Source organism: Musca autumnalis, unplaced genomic scaffold (genome assembly GCF_047663935.1).
Source record: "Musca autumnalis isolate F117 unplaced genomic scaffold, ASM4766393v1 scaffold_5, whole genome shotgun sequence".
NCBI classification, from domain to species: domain Eukaryota; kingdom Metazoa; phylum Arthropoda; class Insecta; order Diptera; family Muscidae; genus Musca; species Musca autumnalis.
This window is the reverse complement of record NW_027412088.1, coordinates 52,134,929-52,156,162: the sequence shown is the minus strand read 5'-3', so window position 1 is coordinate 52,156,162 and position 21,234 is coordinate 52,134,929. Positions and strand designations below refer to the sequence as shown.

At 33.3% G+C, this 21,234-nt stretch overlaps 1 protein-coding gene across 13 annotated transcripts in view; it reads right to left on the bottom strand.

Moving 5' to 3' along the window:
- Arms (Ankyrin repeat-rich membrane spanning) overlaps window positions 1–21,234 on the bottom strand; it is a 175,603-nt gene that overhangs the window by 80,112 nt on the left and 74,257 nt on the right. For 5 of the 13 annotated variants that reach the window (XM_073992193.1, XM_073992192.1, XM_073992194.1 and 2 more), the window contains one exon: window positions 16,886–17,707. The exons of the other annotated variants lie outside the window; for them this stretch is intronic. In XM_073992193.1, coding sequence (XP_073848294.1) covers window positions 16,886–17,506 — 621 coding nt within the window. In that variant the 5' untranslated portion in view covers window positions 17,507–17,707. The remainder of the gene's footprint in view (window positions 1–16,885; window positions 17,708–21,234) is intronic. 13 annotated transcript variants of the gene reach the window in all.

Here is a 21,234-nt window from a genome sequence, read left to right as displayed (position 1 = left end):
CTAAATTTATTGCAAAAAGTGTGAATTTTGTGGTGGTGTGAACCGATAGTTTATCCCCGAAATTTATTTAAGTTTAGAGGAAATACTCCGATGTACAAAGATTGAATCAAATCGGTTACTCACTTCTAAAGTGTTAGTGCATAACGCCCAACTAGACTGGCTATTATTGCTGGATCGACCTTAAATCGTCTGAAAGTGATTTGGTCTTTACATAAGTGGGCTTTTTATTATTTTGTGAGGGAAGGTCGTTATAGAGAAGTTCGGCGGTATTTCAATGAGTCACATTTTTAATCGTGTCAAAGCTCATAAACCCGGAAAAAAATATTAGGAACCCGACATGTTATTTATTTATTTGTATTTTCAATAACATTTTCAATTTAACAAAATTATTGAAACCCATCAAAAAATCAAAAGCAATCAATGGTTAATGACAGCAGATTTTCTTTGATGTAAACAAACCAACAAATGGAAAAACAAAACATCAAAAGTTGGTCAAATTTAAGTGGAAATTTATTACCCCCGCATTCTAGCAACAAAAATAACAACAACGACTGTATGTCTTAAGACATAATAAATAAATGTAAACATGTGGCGAGATGGCAAACGGCAACAAAATTTTCAAAACAAAAACACACATTAAAACGCATTTATTTTTATACATTTTTTGCATTCGACAGACACACACATTCCAACCGTACGTAACATACCAAAACCGAATGAAAAAAAAACACGCAAAAACTACATAATCTCACGTTAATTAATATATTTTTTACTTTGCTGTTGTTACAACTCTTTTAATTTTAAGTTAAACTATTTGTTACAATTTTTGGTATGACGAAGAAGAAGAAGCAGAAAAAATTGCAATGTAAACAAAGCTCACAACGCATGAGACGAGTTTGAGAAGGCGCGTTAAATTTGTTTTGTTTTTCTGTTTTAGCTACCCGCCCGCCGTCAAGTCATGTTGGACCCGCTGCTTTTTTGATTTCTCGTTTAACGCACGCACACGCTTTTGTTTGCGTTTAGCAAAACAACCTACAATGCCAAAGTTTGTCTTAAAACTAACTTGGCTAAATTGAGCTGGCCTATGAAAAACCCATAGTCTTGTGCGGAAAACGTTTGCAGTAACTGCACACACCACAGCAGCAACAGCAAGTGTTGCCGTTGCGAAGCAGTAAAAACTGCACAAATCCAGCGCAATAACAACAACATCAATCAGTACAATTTGCAAGGGGTCAATACGAAATTGGTGGGCTCGGCTCTAAATTGTCTGGCATCTCTCTAAAAATAAATATTGCTAGGCTTAAGCAAGATTCTAGAGTTCACCTCTATTCTAGTTTGTGATAAAAGAGAGAGCGAGAGATGGACGATAGTGAGAGTAATAGAAGTGAATAGAGAACAAAGTTAGTCGATTAGAGATGTCGTGCTTAAATCAGTGCCCACCAAGAAACAGATAAAAATGCCAACGAAAAAAACAATACATCGCTGTAAGCAGGACCACAAGGAGTGCTTTAGGTAAAATTTTCAAAACAATCTACGAACAGCCCCTAAAGTGGGCTTAGACGACTTTGAGGTCGTCTATGAAGACGACTTTGAGGTCGTCTATGAAGACAACTTTGAGGTCGTCTATAAAGACGACTTTGAGGTCGTCTATAAAGACGACTTTGAGGTCGTCTATAAAGACGACTTTGAGGTCGTCTATAAAGACGACTTTGAGGTCGTCTATAAAGACGACTTTGAGGTCGTCTATAAAGACGACTTTGAGGTCGTCTATAAAGACGACTTTGAGGTCGTCTATAAAGACGACTTTGAGGTCGTCTATAAAGACGACTTTGAGGTCGTCTATAAAGACGACTTTGAGGTCGTCTATAAAGACGACTTTGAGGTCGTCTATAAAGACGACTTTGAGGTCGTCTATAAAGACGACTTTGAGGTCGTCTATAAAGACGACTTTGAGGTCGTCTATAAAGACGACTTTGAGGTCGTCTATAAAGACGACTTTGAGGTCGTCTATAAAGACGACTTTGAGATCGTCTATAAAGACGACTTTGAGGTCGTCTATAAAGACGACTTTGAGATCGTCTATAAAGACGACTTTGAGGTCGTCTATAAAGACGACTTTGAGGTCGTCTATAAAGACGACTTTGAGGTCGTCTATAAAGACGACTTTGAGGTCGTCTATAAAGACGACTTTGAGATCGTCTATAAAGACGACTTTGAGGTCGTCTATAAAGACGACTTTGAGGTCGTCTATAAAGACGACTTTGAGGTCGTCTATAAAGACGACTTTGAGGTCGTTTATAAAAACGACTTTGAGGTCGTTTATAAAGACGACTTTGAGGTCGTCTATAAAGATGACTTTTAGATCGTTTTTAAAGACTCACTTCTTAGTAGTAAATCCCTATTCTCTCTTTAGATTATTAATCGTTTGATTCACTCTATTTTTTTTCTCACTTAATTCAATGTTACGATTGTGGTTATGGTTCTTTGAGATAATTATGGTCAATAATTTTCTCAAAAATTGTTTGATGTTTTTCAATCTGTTCGAAACACTACGCTACTGTTTGAATATAATTCAGTTATTAAATGTCAACCATAATTGTTGATTTTCACCAACATCAGCATCATGGCGATGATGGCGTTGACGGCATGGTCACTGTAATAATGGTGTTGTGGTGCACCACCATGTAAATATGGTTGCTAGGGGGCAAGTAGTGATTGCGGGTTTTTAATAAAATCTTAAGTGTTATGGTGTTGTCGTTGTTTTTGTAACAAATAGACCACATAGACGGGAAATATATAATTTCTTGGCAATCAATTGAAAACATTTGTCATAATTAGCAACGAGAGAAAAAAACTATTTTTATTGTAGTTATTTTTTGTTGTTCAATTAAAAATTGAAAAGAAAACCAGACAGGCAACAGGTGGTGGTGGGACGAAATAATATTTGTTTATTTAATTAGTTTCTGTAAGGTTAAAAATGTATGCATAAAAATCTAAGAAGTGTTTGAATAACAAATTTTGCAAAGATTTTTTTATTTGTGAAGATACTCATCAATGAACAAAGAAGTCATTTTGGGAAAATTCTTTATTTCCTTAGGGAATCCCCAAATGAGTTTAATCAATATTCCACTGATTTTAAATTTATTCATCAGAATCTGCTTTTATTTGGTACGGTAAACCAGATTTTATTATTCATAATCTCAAAATTGTTTCTTTAAATTGATTTCAATGAATTAACTTAATTAAAAAAATATTTTGACGCATTTTTAATTATATTTTTTTTTTTTTTGCAAAATTTGTGACGCAATCACCTTCTACGAATTAGAATAATTTGTAGGGAACTCCTCTAACTAATCACTTCACATAGAATGTTACGTGTACCTTTCACGTTTTTTTGGTGAATAATCTTTTTTGGGATTTCTTTTTTTGTTGTGATTAAATTTTATAATTAATTATTGCAAAATATTTTTAAACTCTTTTGTTTACGCCTAAAGTCCAATCACATTAAAATCAGGCGGATGATCCAGCGGAAATTAATCAGAAATCATAAATGCCAGTCATTGTGTAATTTGTGCGAAATACCAACAGAGACAGGGAAATAAATAAAAAAAGAGACAACTTTCGAATCTTTAAATCATGTCGATTTAGAGGATGATGTTTATAGGGAGACGACTATATTAAGACATGGATTGTCGGCCATCCATATATATAGGAACGATCTTGATAAGTATTTAAATTTAAAAAAAGAGTTAAACCAACGGAAACTTCCACGATTATGAAAAAAATATTTTTTAAAAAAATCCACGATTTATGAAAAAAAATATTTTTTTAAAAAAATCCACTGTTTCTGAAAAATAGTTTTCAAAAACTCCACAATTTATGAAAATATTTTTTTTATTCGTTTTCCGGTGAATTAAAACCGATCAAATTAGGTCTAGTAGTTGTAAAGAAATTCAAGGTCAAAGTTAAATTTTGAGTTTCTTTTAATAGTTTGCAAAATATTGGCGTTTTTGAAAAAAAGTAAAAATGTGCATTTTCTCTTAAAATTTTTAAAATTTTATTTTTTTGATTTTTTTATTAAAAAAAAATGTTTTTTCTAATACTTAAAAATATTAATAATTTTAATAAAAATTATTAAAAAAATTAATTTTTTTAAATATTAAAAAGATTAACAATTTTTTTTTTAATTAAAAAAAAAATAAATTTTAATATTTTTTAAAATTTTTTATTATAATATTAAAACGATATTTTTTTAATACTTTTTATTAAATAAACATTTTTTAATATAAAAAAATTACTTTTTTTAATTATTAAAATATGTAAAAATTTTTTTCTTTAAATAAAAAATTTAAAATTTGTTAAATTCTTAGAGAAACACACAAAAAATACAAGATTATGAATTTTTTTTTAAATCCACTATTTATGAAAAACTATATTTGAAAAAATCAACGATTTATGAAAAAATACTTTTTAGAAAATCGCTTTCCGGTGAAGTAAAACCGATCAAATTCGGTGTAGTTGCAAAAAAATTCAAGGTCAAAGTTAAATATTGTGTTTTTTTAATATTTTGCAAAATATGGGTGATTTTGTTTTTTTTTTATGTATCTTCGTATCTATAAAAATAAATAACGAAAAAAACTGAAAAAAGTAAAAATGTGTATTTTCACATAACATTTTTTTAAATTGTAAATTTTTGGATTTTTTTTAATTAAAAAAATTGTTATTCTAATATTTAAAAAATATTAATAAAAATTATTAAAAAATTTATTTTTTTTAAATATCAAAAAACCATATTTTTTAAATTAAAAAAATCAAATTTAAATTTTTTTTAATTTTTTATTAAAATATTTAAAAATATTTTTTTAATTTTTTTTTTAAATAAACTTTTTTAAATATTAAAAAAATTAACAATATTTTTTTTTTTAAGTTAAAAAACTCAAATTTAACATTTTTAACCTTTTTTTCATTTTTTTTTATCAAAATATTAAAAAAAATATTTTTTAATATTAAAACTTGTTATTTAAATTAAAGTTTGTTAAATTTTAAGACAAGAGACAAAATTTTACCCGTGTAATTATAATAAATTTAAAAAAAGTGTTAAACTGGGGAAACGGTACGATTACAAAAGTATATATGGGCTGAAAGAGGACACTCTCGAGAATTTTTCTGGCTAATACGAAACTTTACTCTTCATTGTTCCCCAATAGTTATAATCCACTAAAGTTGGAATTTCACTAAAATTTAGTAGCTGCGGAAATATAAAATAGCTAACTACGTGTAAACGCTATGGTAATTTATTCAACGTTTCTTCTATGTACAGACGACCTCTTCTATATGGAGACGACCACGTTTATATAGAGACGACCTCGTTTATATAGAGACGACCTCGTCTATATAGAGACGACCTCGTCTATATAGAGACGACCTCGTTTATACAGACACGACCTCGTCTATATAGAGACGACCTCGTCTATACAGATACGACCTCGTTTATATAGAGACGATCTCGTCTATATAGAGACGACCTCGTCTATATAGAGACGACCTCGTCTATATAGAGACGACCTCGTCTATATAGAGACGACCTCGTCTATATAGAGACGACCTCGTCTATATAGAGACGACCTCGTCTATATAGAGACGACCTCGTCTATATAGAGACGACCTCGTCTATATAGAGACGACCTCGTCTATATAGAGACGACCTCGTCTATATAGAGACGACCTCGTCTATATAGAGACGACCTCGTCTATACAGACACGACCTCGTCTATATAGAGACGATCTCGTCTATATAGAGACGACCTCGTTTATACACAGACGACCTCGTCTATATAGTGACGACCTCGTCTATATAGAGACGACTTCGTCTAAATAGTGATGACCTCGTTTATATAGAGACGACCTCGTTTATATAGAGACGACCTCGTCTATATAGAGACGACCTCATCTATATAGAGACGACCTCGTCTATATAGAGACGACCTCGTCTATATAGAGACGACCTCGTCTATACAGACACGACCTCGTCTATATAGAGACGATCTCATCTATATAGAGACAACCTCGTTTATACACAGACGACCTCATCTATATAGAGACGACCTCGTCTATATAGAGACGACCTCGTCTATATAAAGAGGCGACCTCGTTTATATAGAGACGATCTCGTCTATTTAGAGACGACCTCGTCTATAAAGAGACGACCTCGTTTATATAGAGACGACCTCGTCTATATAGAGACGACCTCATCTATATAGAGACGACCTCGTCTATATAGAGACGACCTCGTTTATACACAGACGACCTCGTCTATATAGAGACGACCTCGTCTATATAGAGACGACCTCGTCTATATAAAGAGGCGACCTCGTTTATATAGAGACGATCTCGTCTATTTAGAGACGACCTCGTCTATAAAGAGACGACCTCGTCTATATAGAGACGACCTCGTCTATATAGAGACGACCTCGTCTATATAGAGACGACCTCGTCTATATAGAGACGACCTCGTCTATATAGAGACGACCTCGTCTATATAGAGACGACCTCGTCTATATAGAGACGACCTCGTCTATATAGAGACGACCTCGTCTATATAGAGACGACCTCGTCTATATAGAGACGACCTCGTCTATATAGAGACGACCTCGTCTATATAGAGACGATCTCGTCTATTTAGAGACGACCTCGTCTATAAAGAGACGACCTCGTTTATATAGAGACGACCTCGTCTATACAGACACGACCTCGTCTATATAGAGACGATCTCATCTATATAGAGACAACCTCGTTTATACACAGACGACCTCGTCTATATAGAGACGACCTCGTCTATATAGAGACGACCTCGTCTATATAGAGACGACCTCGTCTATATAGAGACGACCTCGTCTATATAGAGACGATCTCGTCTATTTAGAGACGACCTCGTCTATAAAGAGACGACCTCGTTTATATAGAGACGACCTCGTCTATACAGACACGACCTCGTCTATATAGAGACGATCTCATCTATATAGAGACAACCTCGTTTATACACAGACGACCTCGTCTATATAGAGACGACCTCGTCTATATAGAGACGACCTCGTCTATATAAAGAGGCGACCTCGTTTATATAGAGACGATCTCGTCTATTTAGAGACGACCTCGTCTATAAAGAGACGACCTCGTCTATATAGAGACGACCTCGTCTATATAGAGACGACCTCGTCTATATAGAGACGACCTCGTCTATATAGAGACGACCTCGTCTATATAGAGACGACCTCGTCTATATAGAGACGACCTCGTCTATATAGAGACGACCTCGTCTATATAGAGACGACCTCGTCTATATAGAGACGACCTCGTCTATATAGAGACGACCTCGTCTATATAGAGACGACCTCGTCTATATAGAGACGACCTCGTCTATACAGACACGACCTCGTCTATATAGAGACGATCTCGTCTATATAGAGACGACCTCGTTTATACACAGACGACCTCGTCTATATAGTGACGACCTCGTCTATATAGAGACGACTTCGTCTAAATAGTGATGACCTCGTTTATATAGAGACGACCTCGTTTATATAGAGACGACCTCGTCTATATAGAGACGACCTCATCTATATAGAGACGACCTCGTCTATATAGAGACGACCTCGTCTATATAGAGACGACCTCGTCTATACAGACACGACCTCGTCTATATAGAGACGATCTCATCTATATAGAGACAACCTCGTTTATACACAGACGACCTCGTCTATATAGAGACGACCTCGTCTATATAGAGACGACCTCGTCTATATAAAGAGGCGACCTCGTTTATATAGAGACGATCTCGTCTATTTAGAGACGACCTCGTCTATAAAGAGACGACCTCGTTTATATAGAGACGTCCTCGTCTATATAAAGAGGCGACCTCGTTTATATAGAGACGATCTCGTCTATTTAGAGACGACCTCGTCTATTTAGAGACGACCTCGTCTATAAAGAGACGACCTCGTCAATATAGAGACGACCTCGTCTATATAGAGACGACCTCGTCTATATAGTGACGACCTCGTCTATATAGAGACGATCTCGTCTATATAGTGACGACCTCGTCTATATAGTGACGACCTCGTCTATATAGAGACGACCTCGTCTATATAGAGACGACCTCGTCTATATAGAGACGACCTCGTCTATATAGAGACGACCTCGTCTATATAGTGACGACCTCGTCTATATAGAGACGATCTCGTCTATATAGTGACGACCTCGTCTATATAGTGACGACATCGTCTATATAGAGACGACCTCGTCTATATAGTGACGACATCGTCTATATAGAGACGATCTCGTCTATATAGTGACGACCTCGTCTATATAGAGACGACCTCGTCTATATAGAGACGACCTCGTCTATATAAAGAGGCGACCTCGTTTATATAGAGACGACCTCGTCTATATAGAGACGACCGCGTCTATATAGAGACGACCTCGTCTATATATTGACGACTTCGTCTATATAGAGACGATCTCGTCTATATAGTGACGACCTCGTCTATATAGAGACGACCTCGTCTATATAGAGACGACCTCGTCTATATAGAGACGACCTCGTCTATATAGAGACGATCTCGTCTATATAAAGAGACGACCTCGTTTATATAGAGACGATCTCGTCTATTTAGAGACGACCTCGTCTATATAGAGACGACCTCGTTTATATAGAGACCACATCGTTTATATAGAGACGACCACGTCTATACAGACGACCTTCTTCAGCTCGTCTATACAGACGACCTTCTTCAGCTCGTGTATAAAGACGACCTTCTTCAGCTCGTCTATAAAGACGACCTTCTTCAGCTCGTCTATAAAGACGACCTTCTTCAGCTCGTCTATAAAGACTACCTTCTTCAGCTCGTCTATAAAGACGACCTTCTTCAGGCTCGTCTATAAAGACGACCTTCTTCAGGCTCGTCTATAAAGACGACCTTCTTCAGGCTCGTCTATAAAGACGACCTTCTTCAGGCTCGTCTATAAAGACGACCTTCTTCAGGCTCGTCTATAAAGACGACCTTCTTCAGGCTCGTCTATAAAGACGACCTTCTTCAGCTCGTCTATAAAGACGACCTTCTTCAGCTCGTCTATAAAGACGACCTTCTTCAGCTCGTCTATAAAGACGACCTTCTTCAGCTCGTCTATAAAGACGACCTTCTTCAGCTCGTCTATAAAGACGACCTTCTTCAGCTCGTCTATAAAGACGACCTTCTTCAGCTCGTCTATAAAGACGACCTTCTTCAGCTCGTCTATAAAGACGACCTTCTTCAGCTCGTCTATAAAGACGACCTTCTTCAACTCGTCTATAAAGACGACCTTCAGCTCGTCTATAAAGACGACCTTCAGCTCGTCTATAAAGACGACCTTCAGCTCGTCTATAAAGACGACCTTCAGCTCGTCTATAAAGACGACCTTCAGCTCGTCTATAAAGACGACCTTCAGCTCGTCTATAAAGACGACCTTCAGCTCGTCTATAAAGACGACCTTCTTCCGCTCGTCTATAAAAAGACGACCTTCTTCAGCTCGTCTATAAAAAGACGACCTTCTTCAGCTCGTCTATAAAAAGACGACCTTCTTCAGCTCGTCTATAAAAAGACGACCTTCTTCAGCTGGTCTATAAAAAGACGACCTTCTTCAGCTCGTCTATAAAAAGACGACCTTCTTCAGCTCGTCTATAAAAAGACGACCTTCTTCAGCTCGTCTATAAAGACGACCTCTAGGCTTGTCTATAAAGACGACCTTTAGCTCGTCTATAAAGACGACCTTTAGCTCGTCTATAAAGACGACCTTTAGCTCGTCTATAAAGACGACCTTTAGCTCGTATATAAAGACGACCTTTAGCTCGTCTATAAAGACGATCTTTAGCTCGTCTATAAAGACGACCTTTAGCTCGTCTATAAAGACGATCTTTAGCTCGTCTATAAAGACGACCTTTAGCTCGTCTATAAAGACGACCTTTAGCTCGTCTATAAAGACGACCTTTAGCTCGTCTATAAAGACGACCTTTAGCTCGTCTATAAAGACGACCTTTAGTTCGTCTATAAAGACGACCTTTAGCTCGTCTATAAAGACGACCTTTAGCTCGTCTATAAAGACGATCTTTAGCTCGTCTATAAAGACGACCTTTAGCTCGTCTATAAAGACGACCTTCAGCTCGTCTATAAAGACGACCTTTAGCTCGTCTATAAAGACGACCTTTAGCTCGTCTATAAAGACGACCTTTAGCTCGTCTATAAAGACGACCTTCTTCCAGCTCGTCTATAAAGACGACCTTTTATGAAAATACCTTGTGGTCACCTATAAGAAGACCTTGTTGTCTTTTATAAAAGGACATTGTGGTCCTCTATAGGAAGACCTTTGGCCTGTTCCCATACTTTATAAAGTGGTAAAAGTCGTAAAAGTTGTAAAAGTCGTAAACGATTTTCATATAAATTTTGTGTACGGGAACGCAAAATGTCTAAGGGCCATTATTACATGTTTTCTTTTACTATCTGATGGATTTGAAAATGCAAAATAAACTAATTTGGAGGCATTAAAAATATAATTTTCACATTGAAAGTGGATGACAAGGAGCTTCTCCTTGAAATTCAATCATCACTTTTAACTTTAAGTTAACTGGAACGCTATAAATCTGTTCGGTAAATCCAAACTATAACAAAAGAAGACTCATAATAATGGGGGTATAAGTGGTAAAAATTGTAAAAACTTTTTAGTTCTGGAACAGAGCTCGTGTGGTCCTCAATAAGAAAAACTAATTGTATTTTATAAGAAGACAGTGGATCGTCTATAAGAAGATTTTGTGGTCTTCTATAAAAACACATTGTGGTATTCTATAAGAAGACCCTGGGGAGTTCTATTAGAAGACCTTGTGGCCTCCTTTAAGAAGGTATTGTGGCATTCTTTTAGATGTCGTTGTGGCCTTCTTTTAGAAGAAGACTTGTTGGTCTTCTATAAGAAGACCTTTTGGTCTTCTATAAGAAGACCTTGTGGTCTTCTATCAGAAGACCTTGTGGTCTTCTATAAGAAGAAGCTTAGTAGTCTTCTGCGGAAACTTGTTGCAGCTCGCTTAAAAAATTGCTATAGTTAGCCCATTATCACCTCTAAAAAATCTCATTTAAGTTGCGTCGTCCATATCGCTCGTCTTCACCACATCAACAAAGACTCTCCCTTTAGTGCGTCAACAAAGAAAGACTCCCTTCAGATTCTTATTTTAAGTGACAAATAAACCTCATTTTTTATGTTAATTTAAATGACGTTATATTTTATTGTGGGACCGTATATTGCTGATGAATTTAAATGGCTTTAAGTGTCGCATTTTTTATTCGTTAATGTCGTTTGATAACTTGGGACATTGGTAAACTATTATAAGATTTAATGAATGTTAATTTAAAGAATTAAAAGGAATTTTTTGTTGAATAAGAAAGAAATCGATTTCTATGGAAAACTGAAGAGGAAAAGATTTCCCAACATCCGAGACTGAGCATTTAATGTGAAGTGAAAGTTTACAACACATTTTAGTGGGTTATTAATGAAAATGTTAAAAATAGTTTTATAGGCCTTTAGCAAAAAAACAGGTCAAAAATAAAAAAGAACATAATTCATTTGAAAATTATTACATTCTAAATGTCTGTTATCTGTCAGTATTGTGATGCTAATTAGTTTAATAAAGGAATAAAAAAACTATTTTGGGAGCAAATATGGCACTTAAGCTTATGGTCCCTTTTGATAGCAAAACTATAATGAACGGTCACAAACCGACCACCTGAGTTTTTTCATTCAAATCTTCTGCAAAATACTGCATCACTTGTTTTCACTTAAAAGTATAACAAAACACCCACCCTCTTAATTTTACTTATTTTAAAAAGAAAAAAAAAAAAAGAGATCAACTTAAATATAACAAACCTGTTTCGCCACTGCGTTCTTTACCTACTAAATAATTAATCATTATAAATAATTAAACAAATTCTTATTGGAATATTGCTTAGAAAATAACGGTTAATATGCAGTTAGTGTAGAGTGGGTTTTCAAACAGACAAGACAAACAGCAAAACAAAGTGTTAATAACCAAAACTAAGGTTAACCGGAACTTTCAATCATTTTTTTCTGTAGGCTTAGCTTGCGACTAATGTTAGTGGCAAATTAAATTGTTTTGACTACTTCGATTGCCTAGTAGCATATGTATGTCCAAGCCGGTTTATTGTTTTTGCATCCGATCATATTAGTTTAGTTTCGGTGAGGCGCATGAGTTTAACGCAACAAAATAACAAAAGTGCAATAATGTAATCTGCAATGTTAACAACGAACAAGAACAATGACAAGAAGAAGAGAAGACAAGAAAAAAGGTTAATGGTCAACGTTGAACATCAGCAGCAGAGTCCATTCAACTTTGAGATTGAACTCAAGAAAAAAGAACAACAACACCAACAATCATGCAATAGGCCATCACAACAAACAAGGATCCAAAGACCATCATCAAGCCACCAGGTTAGCTGGATGGCTAGACCCTTGGGAACTATGGCTGCAAAAACAAGTATTTGTGTAACCAACAACAAAGGCCAAAAAAAGCTCAAGAAGTTTAATAACCACCACAATTGGCTATTTTTATAACAAAACAATAACAACAACAAGAAGAACATGCATGCAACAACCAACAACAACAGCAATCAATGTTTAGATCATAAAAATAGAATAGATGGAAGAGCAAAGAAGAAGAAGAACAAGAGCAATGGTTATGTTTGCTAATGATGATCATCAATTGGTTTTGTGTGCTTTGGTTGTGTGCAGTGTTGTGTTCATCATGAGGCGACACTTTGGCGGAAGGAGATGTGAAAGGAAATAGCGCCACAAAAGGAAAAGACATTCAAGATACAGAATTATTTGGAAAACTTGGAGGTTCCTTATTATTTTTTATATCGAAATTATTTTGATAACATTCTTTAGATGTTTTAATAACGTGGATAAGTTATCTACATTGTTTTAACAATGTGGATAAGTTATCAATATTGTTTTAACAACATGGATTAGTAATCTACATTTTCTAACAACGTGGATATGTTATCTACATTGTTTTAACAACGTGGGTAAATTATCTACATTGTTTAAACAACACGGATAATTTATCTACATTGTTTAAACAACGTGGATAATTTATCTACATTGTTTAAGCAACGTGTATAATTTATCTATATTGTTTAAACAATGTGGATAATTTATCTACATTGTTTAAAAAACGTGGATAATTTATCTACATTGTTTAAACAACGTGGATAATTTATCTACATTATTCAAACAACGTGGATAATTTATCTACATTGTTTAAACATCGTGGATAGTTTATCTACATTGTTTAAACATCGTGGATAATTTATCAACATTGTTTAAACAACGTGGATAATTTACCTACATTGTTTAAACAACGTGGATAACTTATCCACATTGTTTAAACAACGTGGATAATTTATCTACATTGCTTAAAACAACGTGGATATTTTATCTACATTGTTTAGACAACGTGGAAAATTTATCTACACCGTTTAAATAACGTGGATAATTTATCTATATTGTTTAAACATAGATAATTTATTTACTTTGTTTAAACAAAGTGGATAATTTATCCATAACTTGGATAATGCATCTACATTGTTTAAACAACGTGAATAATTTATCTACATTGTTAAAACAACGTGGATAATTTATCTACATTTTTCAAACAACGTGGATAATTTATCTACATTTTTTAAACATAGATAATTTATTTAATTTGTTTAAACAAAGTGGATAATTTATCCATAACTTGGGTAATGCATCTACATTATTTAAACAACGTGGATAATTTACCTAAATTGTTTAAACAACGTGGATAATTTATCTACATTGTTTAAACAACGTGGATAATTTATCTACATTGGTTAAAACAACGTGGATAATTGATATACATTGTTTAAGCAATGTAAATAATTTAACTACATTGTTTAAACAACATAGATAATTTATCTACATTGTTTAAAAAACGTGGATAATTTATCTACATTGTTTAAACAACGTGGATAATTTATCTACATTATTCAAACAACGTGGATAATTTATCTACATTGTTTAAACATCGTGGATAGTTTATCTACATTGTTTAAACATCGTGGATAATCTATCTACATTGTTTAAACAACGTGGATAATTTACCTACATTGTTTAAACAACGTGGATAACTTATCCACATTGTTTAAACAACGTGGATAATTTATATACATTGCTTAAAACAACGTGGATATTTTATCTACATTGTTTAAACAACGTGGATAGTTTATCTACATTGTTTAAACAACGTGGATAATTTATCTACATTGTTTAAACAACGTGGATAATTTATCTACATTATTTAAACATCGTGGATAATTTATCTATATTGTTTAAACAACATAGATAATTTATTTACTTTGTTTAAACAAAGTGGATAATTTATCCATAACGTGGATAATGTATCTACATTGTTTAAACAACGTGGATATTTTATCTACATTGTTTAAATAAAGTGGATAATTTATCTACATTGTTTAAACAACACGGATAATTTATCTACATTGTTTAAACAACGTGGATAATTTATCTACATTGTTTAAACAACGTGGATAATTTATCTACATTGTTTAAACAACGTGGATAATTTATCTACATTGTTTAAACAACGTGGATAATTTATCTACATTGCTTAAAACAACGTGGATAATTTATCTACATTGTTAAAATAACGTGGATAATTTATCTACATTGTTTAAACAACGTGGATAATTTATCTACATTGTTTAAACAACGTGGATAATTTATCTACATTGTTTAAACAACGTGGATAATTTATCTACATTGCTTAAAACAACGTGGATAATTTATCTACATTGTTAAAATAACGTGGATAATTTATCTACATTGTTTAAACAACGTGGATAATTTATCTACATTGGTTTAACAACGTGGATAAGTTATCTACATTGTTTACACAACTTGGATAATTTATCTACTCTGTTTAAACAACGTGGATAATTTATCTACATTGTTTAAACAACGTGGATAATTTATCTACATTGTTTAGACAACGTGGATAATTTATCTACACCGTTTAAATAACGTGGATAATTTATCTACATTGTTTAAACAACGTTGATTTTTTTTTGTCTACATTGTTTTAAAAACTTGGATAACTTATCTAAATTGTTTTAACCCCGTGGATAATTTATCTACGTTGTTTAAAAAACGTGGATATTTTATCTACATTGTAAAAACAACGTGGATAATTTTTCTACATTATTAAAACAGCGTGGATATTTAATCCACATTGTTTCAACGACGTGGATAATTTATCTACACTGTTAAAACAACGTGGATAATTTATCTACATTGTTTAAACAACGTAGATAATTTACGTTCATTGCTTAAACAACGTGGATAATTTATCTGCATTGTTTAAACAACGTGGATAATTTATCTGCATTGTTTAAACTACGTGGATAATTTATCTACACTGTTTAAACAACGTGGATAATTTATCTACATTGCTTAAAACAATGTGGATAATTTATCTATATTGTTAAAACAACGTGGATAATTTATCTACATTGTTTAAATAACGTGGATAATTTATCTACACTGTTTAAATAACGTGGATAATTTATCTACATTGGTTTAACAACGTGGATATGTTATCTACATTGTTTAAACAACGTGGATAATTTATCTACATTGTTTAAATAACGTGGATAATTTATCTACATTGTTTAAACAACGTGGATAATTTATCTTCACTGCTTAAACAACGCGGATGATTTATCTACATTGTTTAAACAACGTGGATAATTTATCAATATTGTTTTAACAACGCGGATAATTTATCTATATTGTTTAAACAACGCGGATAATTTATCTACATTTTTTAAACAACGCTCATAATTTATCTATATTGTTTAAACAACGGGGATAATTTATCTACACTGTTTAAACAACGTGGATAATTTATCTAGATTGTTTAAACAACGCGGATAATTTATTTGCATTGTTTAAACAAAGTGGATAATTGATCTACATTGTTTAAACAACGTGCATAATTATCTATATTATGTAAACAACGTGGATAATTTATCTACATACTTCAAACAACGTGGATACTTTAACTAGCGTTTAAACAACGTCGATAATTTATCTACATTATTTAAATAACATGTATATGTTATTTGAACAACATGGATAATTTATCTACGTTGTTGGACAACGTGGATAATTTATACACATTATTTTAACAACGTTGATAATTTATCCAGAACTTGGATAAGTTATCTACATTGTTTTAACAACGCGATAAGATATTCGGAATTGTTTAAACAACGTGATTAATTTATCTACATTATTTTAAGAACTTGGATAAATTATCTAATTTTTTTGCAACACATGGATAAATTATCTACATTATTTTAACAACGTGGATAAGTTATCTCATCTTTTTTAAGCAACATGGATAGCTTATCTACACTATTGAAAAACGTAAATAAGTTATCTGCATTATTTAAATTATTATTATTAGTATTTGCTTTCAAATACAAAGAAATATTAACCCGATATTCCCTAAAACTCTTCCTTTGTGATTGCATTCTTATCCACAAAAGAGAAAATTGTTCATTCTCTCAGAAAGAATACTATTAGAGTTATAAAGCCAAGCAAAGGAACATTAGTGCATAACAAATCGAACATCAGAGTGGAGTCGAGCGGGGATGGTTGGTTATAGTGAAAGAAGATTAGAGCAACAACAAGAAGAGAGCAAGCAAAGAAATTGGTTTTTAATAGAATTGAAATTATGAGATACCGTGGCATTATGGGCATGTGAAAATCGTCTCAAATGGAAATTAAATTGACTGAAACGACGTCCAGGACTTGTTGTTATATCCGATTCGTGTAGTTTCTGGCCATTATCACAATTGTTATTATCGATGGCAGGATCTATTTGAACAATTAGACGAGGTAAGGACGAATGCGGTGAAACTTCCGATACCGGATGTTGTTTGGAGGAGGAGGAGGTCGGTGAATGATGATGATACAGATGGAAATTTAGCAACGAAGATTTGTGGCTAAGAGTCTTTAGTTCAGATGTCGTTGCTTTTGGAGATTTATTTGTACGTCGCCCCGCTCCCGCTTCCTCTTCATCCTCCTCTTCGTCGTCGGTGTGAAACAAAGGTAAATGCAGGGCATGTATGTCACCGGTGCCCGTATGATGTAGACCTCTGACTAAAGCACTAATCGTTGGTGCATTATAACGGGAATTATCCAGCGGTACATTGGCATAACGTAACTTCTGAACGGGTGGTGACAATGGTTGTCCAGAGTTAGCTTTTGGTGTAGCTAACACATTCGGAGGTGGCTCTTCTTGTTTCTGTTGCTGCTGTTTGGAGTTGGGGTTATTCGCTGCAGCATCATCATCATTCTTCATGACTTGATGTTAATAATAATCGAATTTTATTTATGAAGATGTTGTTGTTTTTGTTTGTGTCTTGATGTTGTTTGTTTTTAGCTGATCTTTGATTGGTATTAATTGGTCAGTATTAAGGTGCTGTCGTCGTTGTCATATATATTTATATATTGAATGTAGAATTTGTGATTGTGGTAACAATGTTGGTTTATAAACTGTCATCTGCATTGGAACGAACAATGAAGAGGACGCATTTTTTATGTCCAATATTATCAAGAAGTGTGTGTAACGTCGAAAGAGAAAGAAAAAGAAAGAAGAATATTTCATGTTTTTAGTGGTTATTTTTAGAATTCAAGAAATTAATTGGAACAAGGGAGGCTCAAAAATGTAGGTCAATTGGAATTTCAGATAAATATAATGCAGCAAGAAAAAAACGAACACACGCAAATCACAAGGCACTGAGAGAAAAATCATCTGTAATTAGTAAGGGACAGGCTGAAATTGTACTGCCAATCCACTGGCATTATATCAGTAAAAACAATGATACAACAATGTAAACAAGATAAGTTGTCCTCTTTGGAAAAACTGGAAAGGTCACTTTGTAATTTGGATAAACTTAAAAAGTTATTTATACTATATGGATAACGTAGATAATCATATGTCAACGGGGATAAATTATCGGTGAACTTTTGATGTAATTTGGATAATCGATGTGTACTTAAAGAAGGTGGAAGTTTTCTATGTTATTTAGCATGGATAAGTCATCTTTGCTATTTGAATGACCGGGATAAGTTATCTATGATATTTAGATAACGTGCATAATCTGTCTATAATATCTGGACAACATTGATAAGTCATCTATGCTATTTGCATGAATAATTTATCTACATTGTTTAAACAACGTGGATAATTTATCTACATTGTTTAAACAACGTGGATAACTTATCTACAATGTTTAAATTAAATGGATAACTTATATATATTGTTATTTAGCATGGATAAGTAATCTTTGCTATTTGAACAACCGGGATAAATTATCTCTGACATTTAGATAACGTGCATAATCTGTCTAAACATCTCGATAACATTGATAAGTCATCTATGCTATTTGGGTGACCCAGATAAGTTGTCTATGTTATTTCGATAACGTGGATAAGTTATCTATACTATGTGAATAACATTGATATATTATCTATGCTATTTGGGTGACCCAGATATGTTATTTCGATAACGTGGATAAATTATCTACAATATTTGGATAGCATTGCTATTTGGATGACCAGGATAAGTTATCGATACTATTTAGATGACCTGGATAAGTTATCAATGCTGTTTGGATGACCTCTGTAAGTTATCTGTGATATTTAGATGACATGGATATGCTATCTACACTTTTGGATAACATTGATATTTTATCTATGCCATTTATAGCACCTATTTATAGGTCCTGGATAAATTATCTATGCTATTTGGATGTCCTATGTAAGTTATCTATGATATTTATATGACGTGGATAACTTATCTATGCTACTTTCATGACCTGGATAAGTTATCTGTGATATTAAGATGACGTGGATATGTTATCTGTCCTTTTGGATAACATTGATATGTTATCTATGCCATTTAGATGACCTGGATAAAATATATATGCTATTTGGATGACCTGGATAATTTATCTATGATATTTACATGACTTGGATAAGTCTATGTCTATGCGATTTGAATGACCTGGATAAATTATCGATGCCATTTAGGATAAGTTGTTTATACAATTTGGATGACCTGGATAAGTTATTTATGCTATTTGGATGACCTGGATAATTTATCTATGATATTTACATGACTTGGATAAGTAATCTATGATATTTAGATAACGTGCATAATATGTCTATAACATCTGGATAACATTGATAAGTCATCTATGCTATTTGGATGGCCCGCATAAGTTGTCTATGTTATTTATATAAAGTGGATAAGTTATCTATACTATTTGGATAGCATTGATATATTATATATGCTATTTGGATGACCAGGATAAGTTATCGATGCTATTTAGATGACGTGGATAAGTTGTCCATGCTATTTGAATGACGTGGATAAGTTGTCCATGCTATTTGAATGACCTGGATAAGTTATCTGTGATATTTGAATAACGAGGATAAGTTGTCTATGCAATTTGGATGACCTTGATAAGTTATCGATGATATTTATATGACCTGGATAAGTTATCTACGTTATTTAATTGACCTGGATAAGTCATCTATGCTATTTGGACGACCTGGATAAGTTATCGATGATATTTAGATAACGTGGATAAGTTGTCTATACAATTTGGATGACCTGGATAAGTCATCTATGCTATTTAGATGTCCTGGATAAGTTATCTATGCTGTTTGGATGACATAGATAAGTTATCTATGATATTTACATGACCTGGATAAGTTATATATGCTATTTGGAGGACCTGGATAAGATATCGATGCTATTTAAATAACGTGGATAAGTTATCTATGATATTAAGATGGCATGGATATGTTATCTACACTTTTGGATAACATTGATAATTTATCTATGCCATTTATAGCACCTATTTATAGGTCTTGGATAAATTATCTATGCTATTTGGATGTCCTATGTAAGTTATCTATGATATTTATATGACCTGGATAACTTATCTATGCTACTTTCATGACCTGGATAAGTTATCTGTCCTTTTGGATAACATTGATATGTTATCTATGCCATTTGGATGACCTGGATAAGATATATATGCTATTTGGATGACCTGGATAATTTATCTATGATATTTACATGACCTGGATAAGTTATATATGGTATTTAGATAACGTAGATAAGTTGTCTATGCAATTTGAATGACCTGGATAAGTTATCGATGATATTTACATGATCCGGATAAGTTATCTATGGTATTTAGATAACGTGGATTAGTTGTCTATGCAAGTTATCGACGATATTTAGATGACCTGGGTAAGTTATCTACGTTGTTTAGATGACCTGGATATGTTATCTATGCTATTTGGATGACCTGGATAAATTATCGATGCCATTTAGATGACCTGGATAAGTTGTTTATACAATTTGGATGACATGGATAAGTTATTTATGCTATTTAGATGACCTGGATAAGTTATCTATGCTATTTGGATGACCTGGATAAGTTATCTATGATATTTAAATAACGTGGATAAGTTGTCCATGCTATTTGAATGACCTGGATAATTTGTCTGTGATATTTAGATGACATGGATATGTTATCTATACTTTTGGATAACACTGATATGTTATCTATGCCATTTATAGAACCTGGATAAATTATCTATGCTATTTGGATGTCCTATAAAAGTTATCTATGCTTTTTATATGACCTGGATAACTTATCTATGCTATTTGGATGAACTGTACAAGTTATCTGTGATAATAATATGACGTGGATATGTTATCTGTCCCTATGGATAACACTGATATGTTATCTCTGCTATTAAGATTACCTGGATAAGTTATATATGCTGTTTGGATGACCTGGATAAATTATCTATGATATTTAGATAACGTGCATAAGTTGTCTATACAATTTGGATGAACTGGATAAGTTATCTATGCTATTTAGATGACCTGGATAAGTTATCTATGATATTTAGATAACGTGGATAAGTTGTCCATGCTATTTGAATGGCCTGGATAAGTTATCTGTGATATTTAGATGACATGGATGTGTTATCTATACTTTT